General features: G+C 47.9%; 1 protein-coding gene across 2 annotated transcripts in view; it reads left to right on the top strand.

The window, feature by feature from the left end:
* The first annotated feature begins 8,462 nt into the window (after window positions 1-8,462).
* nopchap1 (NOP protein chaperone 1) overlaps window positions 8,463-8,743 on the top strand; it is an 8,009-nt gene continuing 7,728 nt past the window's right edge. Inside the window, exon 1 of one of the 2 annotated variants that reach the window (XM_070897649.1) lies at window positions 8,463-8,624. In XM_070897649.1, the coding sequence (XP_070753750.1) occupies window positions 8,537-8,624 (88 nt within the window). In that variant the 5' untranslated portion in view covers window positions 8,463-8,536. The remainder of the gene's footprint in view (window positions 8,625-8,743) is intronic. The other variant, XM_070897650.1, reaches the window with a different exon arrangement.

Raw genomic sequence — 8,743 nt, 5'->3', positions numbered from 1 at the left:
GTGGTGGGAAAATTATTGGAAAAAAGCCTGAAAGACAGGATAAATCTGCATTTGGAAAGGTAAGTATTAATTAGGGACAGTCAGCACAGATTTGTTGAGGGTCCTTTTCAGAATGGCAGGCAGTGACTAGTGGGGTGCCGCAGGGTTCAGTGCTGGGACCCCAGCTATTTACAATTTACAATTTACAACATACATTAATGATTTAGACGAAGAAATTGAATGTAATATCTCCAAGTTTGCAGATGACACTAAGCTGGGTGGCAGTACGTGATAGGTCCTACTATACAGTATAAATGCACACGAGGCCCATGCTTGAGAGGTCAGTCTGTGACCTGTCCTTTATTCCTTAGCACTCCAAGTGATGAAGGTGGGTGGAGCTTCCCCTTTTCTACCTGAAGGCCCAGGTTAGGAGTGTCTCCCACCTAGTGGTCATTGTTCTCACAGTGTACAACTTAGGTCAGATTATACATGGGTTACAATGCTGGTTGAATACATGACAGTACGAGCTGCGAGGAGGATGCTAAGAGGCTGCAGGGAGACTTGGACAAGTTAGGTGAATGGGCAAATGGATGGCAGATGCAGTATAATATGGATAAATGTGAGGCTATACACTTTGGTGGCAAAAACAGGAAGGCAGATTATTATCTGAATGGTGACAGATTAGTAAAAGGGGAGGTGCAACGAGACCTGGGTGTCCTGGTACATCAGTCATTGAAAGTTGGTATGCAGGTACAACAGGTGGTGAAGAAGGCAAATGACATGCTGGCCTTCATAGTGAGAGGATTTGAGTATAGGAGCAGGAAGGTCTGGCTGCAGTTGTACAGGGCCTTGGTGAGACCACACCTTGAGTATTGTGTGCAGTTTGCAGGAAGGCTGTGCTTGCTATTGAGGTTCACCAGACTGATTCCTGGGATGGCAGGACTGACATATGAGGAAAGACTGGATCGACTGGGCCTGTATTCACTGGAATTTAGAAGAATGAGAGGGGATCTCATAGAAACATATAAAATTCTGACGGGACTGGACAGGTTAGATGCAGGAAGAATGTTCCCGATGTTGGGGAAGTCCAGAACCAGGGGTCACAGTCTAAGGATAAGGGGTAAGTCATATAGGAACGAGATGAGGAGAAACTTTTTCACCCAGAGAGTTGTGAATCTGTGGAATTCTCTCCCAGAGCAAGTTGTTGAGTCCAATTCGTTGGATATATTCAAAAGGGAGTTAGATGTGGCCCTTACGGCTAACGGGATCGGGGGTACGGAGAGAAAGCAGGAATGGGGTACTGAGGTTGAATGATCAACCATGATCATATTGAATGGTGATGCAGGCTCGAAGGGCCGAATGGCCTGCTCCTGCACCTATTTTCTATGTTTCTAAGATCATATCTGACTAACCTGATTGCATTTTTTGAGGAGGTAACCAAGAGGGTCGATGAGGGTAGTGCGTACGATGCAGGGCAAAGTGTCAAGTTGGATCCAAAATTGGTTTGGAGGTAGGAAGCAAAGGGTAATGATTGATAGGTGGGCAGAGCAGTGGCAAATGGAATTTAATTCAGAGAAATGTGAGGTGATGCACTTTGCGGGGGCTAATAAGGAAAGGGTATACACATTAAATGGTAGGCCACTTAATAGTGTAGATGAACAAAGGGACCTTGGAGTGCTTGTCCACAGATCCCTGAAAGTAGCAGGTCAGGTGGATAAGGTGGTTAAGAAGGCATACGGAATGCTTGGCTTTATTGGCCGAGGCATAGAATACAAGAGCAGAGAGGTTATGCTCAAATTGTATAATACTTATCCCTTTACTCTCGGAGAACAAGTGGCTTATGGTCAGTTTCCAATTCGAATTTTAGCCCAAACAGGTATTGATGCATTTTCTTTACCCCATAGGCACACGCTAATGCTTCTTTCTCAATCATGCTGTAGGCTCTCTCAGCCTTAGACAGACTCCTGGATGCATAAGCAACCGGTTGCAGTTTCCCGAAATCATTAGCTTGTTGCAATACACACCCGACGCCATATGACGATGTATCACATGCTAGTACCAAACACTTACATGGATCATAGAACACAAACAATTTGTTTGAGCATAACAATTTTCTCGCTTTTACAAAGGAATTTTCTTGGCTTTTGCCCCAAACGTATTCGTTCCCTTTTTGTAGTAAGGCGTGCAGTGGTTCTAACAGTGTGCTGAGACCTGGTAAGAAGTTACCAAAATAGTTCAGGAGTCCCAGAAACGATGGCAGCTCTGTCACATTCTGTGGTCTCGGTGCATTCTCGATTGCCTCCGTCTTCGCGTTGGTGGGCCTGATGCCATCCGCCGCAATCCTCCTTCCCAGGAACTCCACTTCAGGCACCAGGAAAATGCACTTTGAGCATTTTAACCTGAGCCCCACGTGGTTGAGTCGACTAAGAACCTCCTCCAGGTTCTGCAGATGCTCGACTGTGTTCCGACCTGTGACCAAGATGTCATCCTGGAAGACCACGGTGTGCGGGGCCGACTTCAGTAAACTTTCCATGTTTCTCTGGAATATCGCCGCCGCCAATCGGATTCCAAACAGGCATCTGTTATAAACAAAAATACCTTTGTGCGTGTTGATGCAGATGAGGGCCTTCGATGATTTCTCCAGTTCCTGCGTCATGTAGGCTGAAGTCAGATGCAGCTTCGTGAACATCTTTCCTCCCACCAGTGTTGCAAAGAGGTCGTCGGCATTTGGTAGTGGGTATTGGTCCTGCAGGGAGAAACAATTGATAGTTACTTTGTAATCGCCACAGATTCTGATGGTGCCGTCTCCCTTGAGGACTGGGACGATAGGACTGGCCCACTCATTGAACTCGATCCGGGAAATGATGCCCTCTCTTTGTAGCCGATCTAGCTCAATCTCTACCCTTTCTCTCATCATGTACGGTACTGCTCTTGCCTTGTGATGGATGGGTTGCGCCCCCGGAATGAGGTGGCTCTGCACTTTTGCTCCTTGGAATTTCCCGATGCCTGGTTCGAACAGCGAAGGAAATTTGTTTAAGACCTGGGCACACGAAGTGTCATCAGCAAGCAATAGCACTCGGATGTCGTCCCAGTTCCAGCGTATCTTTCCCAGCCAGCTCCTGCTGAGCAGCGTGGGACCATCGCCCGGTACTACCCAGAGTGGTAGCTTGTGCACCGCTCCATCGTAGGAGACCTTTACGGTTGCACTGCCGATTACAGGAATCCGTTCTTTCGTGTAAGTTCTTAGTTTCGTGCGAACTGGAGTTAAGACTGGCCTTGAGGCCTTGTTGCACCACAACCTTTCGAAAGTCTTTTTGCCCATGATTGACTTGCTCGCACCCGTGTCCAGCTCCATTGACACCTGGAGTCCATTTAGTTCAACATTTAGCATTATCGGGGGACAATTCGTGGTGAATGTGTGCACCCCATAGAAACATAGAAACATAGAAAATAGGTGGAGGAGTAGGCCATTTGGCCCTTCGAGCCTGCACCACCATTCAATAAGATTATGGCTGATCATTCACGTCATGTTTTCACTTAGTGTTGCCGGGATCTGGAACGCTCGACCCGAAACGGCGGCGGAAGCCGATTCCACAAACAATTCTGAAATGGAGTTGGACAGGGACTTGAGGATGAAGAACCTGCAGTGGTCAGCGCCCTCCCGGATGCACTTCCTCCACTTAAGGCGCTCTTTGGCCAAGGACTCCTAGGTGTCAGTGGGGCTGTTGCACTTTTTCAGGGAGGCTTTCAGGGTGTCCCTGTAACGTTTCCTGTGCCCACCTGCGCTCGCTCTTTGAAAGAGAAGTTGTGCTCAGTCCCACATCCCCGCTTTTAGTCCGTAACCCTGCAAGTTCTTCATCCTCAAGTCCCTGTCCAACTCCATCTCAAAACCACTCATGCAATCAGCCTCCACCACCCCTTCAGGTCGAGCGCTCCAGATCCCAGCAACTCTTTCAGTGAAAACATTTCTCCTCGTCTCCCTCTCGATCCTCTGCCAATGATTTTAAATCGACGACCCCTGATCACTGACCCACCCGCCAGAGGGAAGAGCCCTCCCTATCCACTCTCAAAACTGCCCATCATCCTGAAAACCTCCATTCGGTCACCTCCCAACCTTCTCCGTTCCAAGGAGAACACCAAACTTTTCCAACCTCTCCCCATAACTGAAGTCCCTCCTCCTAGTAACATCCTGGCACACCTACTGTGTAGCCTTTCTAAGGCCTTTACATCTTTCCTGAAGTGTGAAGCCCAGAATTGTCCACAATACTCCATCTGAGGCCTAACCAATGATTTATAAAGTTCGAGCATGATAGCATGATCTCTTTGCTTTTATATTCTACTTATCTATTTATAAACCCAAATACACCTCATCAACTTGCCCTGCCACCTTTAAGGATTTGTGGATGAGCAGAGGTCTTCTGCTCATCCACACTTTACAAAATCGTGCCGTTCAATGTCTTTCCATATTCGTCCTCCCAAAGCACAGCACTGCACACTACTCCGCATTGCACTCCATTTGCCATGCTTCTGCCCATTTCACCATCCTGTCACAAAAGCAAAATATTACAGATGCTGGAATCTGAAATAAAAGCAGAAAATGCTGGAAATACTCAGTAGGTCAGGCAGCATCCGCCGGCACCGACAGCTCCCTCAGCGCCACCGCTCCCGCCGCCTGCAATCCCGCCACCATCACCGGCTCCCGCCTCACCGCGCCTGCGCCGCCGCCATGTACCTCTGCCTCCTCGATCTGAGGCTCTGATTCGTCGTGATCCTCCGTGGATCTGTCCTCCTCTGCAACATGGTGGTTTGCAGGTTTAACAGGCTTTGCAGCTTGCCTGCACACTCGATAGAGGTGTCCAATTGTTCCACAGCCCTTGCAAACGCACTCTTTGAATCGGCATGAATGGAAACGATGATCACCCCCGCAGCGCTGTTAGATCTCTTAATTTCCAATGAAATACGAACTCCGATGGTAGTTTTAACTTTTTAATCTTGGCAGAGAGTAACAAGCTGCTGGCTGATTGCCAGTTTCTTTGTCTTACTGAAACCACATGGTCAAAATGGCTGTATTTATGCCTGGATCAATTTACAGAAAAGAATTCGCCTTCTTTGACCTTATTGGCTCACTACCCAAGGGTCCTAAAATGTCAAGTTGATTGATGCCTTAATGCAACATGCTGAAATGCATGTAGCATCTCTGACTTGTTGTCTGTGAATTTTCACAGCCTGTCTAAATGCAGCCTGTTTGAATTCTCTATCAATCCCCCCTTTGATTCTTTCACAAACTGAATCTTAAAACTTCAGGTATCACTGGTTAAACATTCTACAAAATAATTTCATACATGTTAATAGAGTTTCCTTCTAAAATTTGTTGATGTGTTTCGCCACATGTCCGGACTAGTAGCTTCCACACAAATTTACACCAACCCGAGTTCCATCGTGGCCACAATGGAAGTCTGGTTTTAGTAGGTTAATTAACCTTATTCCAATTTAATCCAAATCAATATCTTAATTCAACCAGTAAACAACCTTTCCTAAAGCATAACATACCCCTGTGCCACGTACAGACGGTCTGCTGGGACCTGCAAGGTGTCTCGCAACAACATTTAATCAACATAAACAAACAATATAAAAGTAAAAGGTATTTACATGTAATTCCCTTGCTACCCTACTATCCCTTTGGTGCAGAGGGTCAGCTAGTAAGAAGTAGGCCTATGCCTAGAATACCTACAATCAATACTACAGTAAATTTATACATTTTCGCAAAAAGTAATTGTCCTTATTAGATTTCAGCTTCAGTTACGGGTGCTCGTTTAACGTGTGAAGCGTGGATCCAGGCTTTCTTTCCTTGGACTTTAACAGCTGCCTGGGTGGTCAATAACACTTGATAAGGTCCCTCCCACTTGGCACCCAAAGGTTCTTTATGCAACTTTTTCACATACACCCAGACTCCCGGGATGATGTCGTGTCCTCCTTCGGGTGGATTACCCCAAGCTGCCAATACCTGTCGGGAAACAGAACTAATAGCATTGGTTAAGTTCTGACAGTATGATAACAAAGTGTCACTCATTAAGTGAACATCAACTTTCCGTAAATCGATAGTTGTTGGCAGCGACATGGGTCTTCCTGTTATAATTTCAAATGGGCTTAGACCTGTAGTTCTGTTCGGGGTTGCCCTAATGCTACATAGCACTATTGGTAGTGCCTGGGGCCATGGTGTTCCTTCTTGGTGATATTTGGCAAGCCGTTGTTTCAGAGTTCGATTCATTCGCTCCACTTGTCCTGATGATTGTGGATGATAAGGACAGTGTAAATCCCACGTAATGTTCAGTAACCGACAGACTTCTTGGCAGACAGCACCTGTGAAGTGTGTTCCCTGATCTGAGTCAATGCTACTCGGGACTCCCCATCGGGGAATGTAATCCTTACACAAGACCTTTGCAGTGTGATTGGCTGTGGCTCTTTTAGTTGGGACAGATTCTACCCATCGAGAGAATCTGTCGACCATGACAAGAATGTTAGTGTATCCTTGGCATGAAGGAAGAGATATATAATCAACCTGCAGATGCTGGAATGGTCTGACAGGGGCAGGGGGCCTCAGTTGGGGCATTACCGTGATGGGTCCAGAATTATTTTTCTGGCAGACCACACAGCGGTCTGTTACCAGCTGGGCATGTTTTTTAAATTCCTGACCCCACCAGCTTTTCTGGAACCGTGCCGTCATTTGTTGTGAGGCCAAGTGTCCCACGAGTGGATCTGTTGGGCTAAAAAAGGCATGAGCGCTTGTGGCGCGACTGGCTTGTCGGTAACTCTTTGTCTCCAGACACCATCTTCACATAGCTTAATTCCTGCCTCAATCCATGTCCATTTTTCCTCTCTGGAGCACTCGCCTTGCATTGTTTGAAAGTCTCGTGTCAGAGTCCTGAGTGCTTTCAATCTGCACATCTGTGTTGGCTCTTCTGGGGGAGCGCCCTGTGAGGCGGCATCTTTAGCTGCCTGGTCGGCTAGGGCATTTCACTGTGCTTCTGTGGTATTTTCCTTGGTCTGGGCCTTACACTTCAGGATGGACACTTCCTGAGGTAATTGTATGGCCTCCAGTAAGTCTCGGACTTCTTTTCCATTTCGGATAGGTGTACCAGCAGCAGTGAGGAATCCTCTTTTCCGCCATAACATACCAAAGTCGTGAGCGACTCCAAAAGTATAACGCAAATCTGTGTAGACATTAGCTGTCTGTCCTTCTGCTATTCGACATGCTTCTGACAGGGCCCGTAGCTCGGCCTGTTGTGCTGACATTCCTGAGGGTAAACATCCTTTTGCCACTACCTCATATAAGGTTGTAACTGCCCATCCTGCTTTCCTGGTACCATTGTCAACAAAGGAGGAACCATCTGTAAACAGGATGAGGTCTGGGTTGTGCAGAGGCTCCTCTGCTGCTAAGGCTGCTTCTTCTGTTTCTTTTAAAATCTCCACGCAGTCATGCTCTTCACATTCTCCCCCCTCTTGCTCCCTCGATTCTGACATCGGGAGCATAGTTGCGGGATTAACCGGGCTGGCCCAGACGATATGGAGATTAGGAGCTTCCAAAACTGCTGTCCAGCGGGTCCATCTTGCTGCCGTCACCTGAGACATTCTATTCATAGACAACAAAGCGTGTACGGTGTGGGAACACTTGACAATAAGCTTTTGGTCGAGGACTAGACCCGCAGTGATCATTACCGCTTGACATGTAACTTCCATGGCCCTTAGGCAACTTCCCCATCGAGGGCTATCGCATCCAGTTTTGCCGAATAATAGCCAATAGGTCTTTGCCGATCCCCATGTTCTTGTGTCAGGATAACTATCATATATCTTTCTTTCTCATGAACAAACAGGGTAAATGGCTGACCACTGTCGGGGATTCCCAGAGCCGGTGCCGAATACAAAGCCTTTTTCAAACTCAGGAAGGCCTCTAGCTGTTCTTTAGTGAGGGTGATGGCTTCTTTAGAGGCACGTTTCCCCTTCAAAATATCATTCAGTGGCTGAGCAAGCTGTGTGAAGGAGTCAATCCAATTTCTGTTAAAGTTACACAATCCCAAAAAAGACCTTAGTTCCTGAATAGTGGTGGGTTTTTTAGCAGCCCGAATGGCTGCAGTTCTATCCTATTTAAGTTCTCTCTTTCCTTGTGAAATCTTTTGTCCCAGGTATACAACCTCTTCTTGGGATATTTGTGCTTTGTCGATACTGACTTTATGTCCTTTCAGCCCTGCATTGCTACCAGTTTGGTTCACCCAATCAATATGTAGATTAAACCCTGACCAGTGAACCCCGATCCACAGATTTTGATCCAGTGACCCCAATTCCGAAACACCCGATCCAGTGAACCCTGATCCAGTGAGACCTGAGCCAGTGACCCAGATCCATTGACCCACAATCCAGAGGTCCTGATCCAGTGACCCCTGATCCATTGACTCCTGAACCAGTGACTCCTGAGCGGTGCGGGGCTCCTCCGGCCGGCAGGGGCCGCTCTCTCCCGCCACCCCCGGGTAGAAAGTCCCGGCCCGGCCTCGGTGGCTGACACATGGCGGCGAGCGGCAGCGGGGCGCCTACGGCCGGGAGACGGTCGGCCGGGCGGTCGGCGGAACTCCTGCGGGCGGGGAGCGGGCTGGGTGAGTGCGGGAGCCGCAGGACGATCTCAGGACTCGGGTTGTGCCCAGCCCCGAGTCTGGGTTAAATGGAGAGTGGGTCTGAGCCGGCAACTCTCCCCTCTCCCTCCCTCTCTCTCCCC

This window comes from Pristiophorus japonicus, chromosome 13 (assembly GCF_044704955.1).
Source record: "Pristiophorus japonicus isolate sPriJap1 chromosome 13, sPriJap1.hap1, whole genome shotgun sequence".
NCBI lineage: Eukaryota > Metazoa > Chordata > Chondrichthyes > Pristiophoridae > Pristiophorus > Pristiophorus japonicus.
The sequence above is the reverse complement of the archived record's forward strand: the minus strand, read 5'-3'. Positions and strand labels throughout refer to the sequence as shown.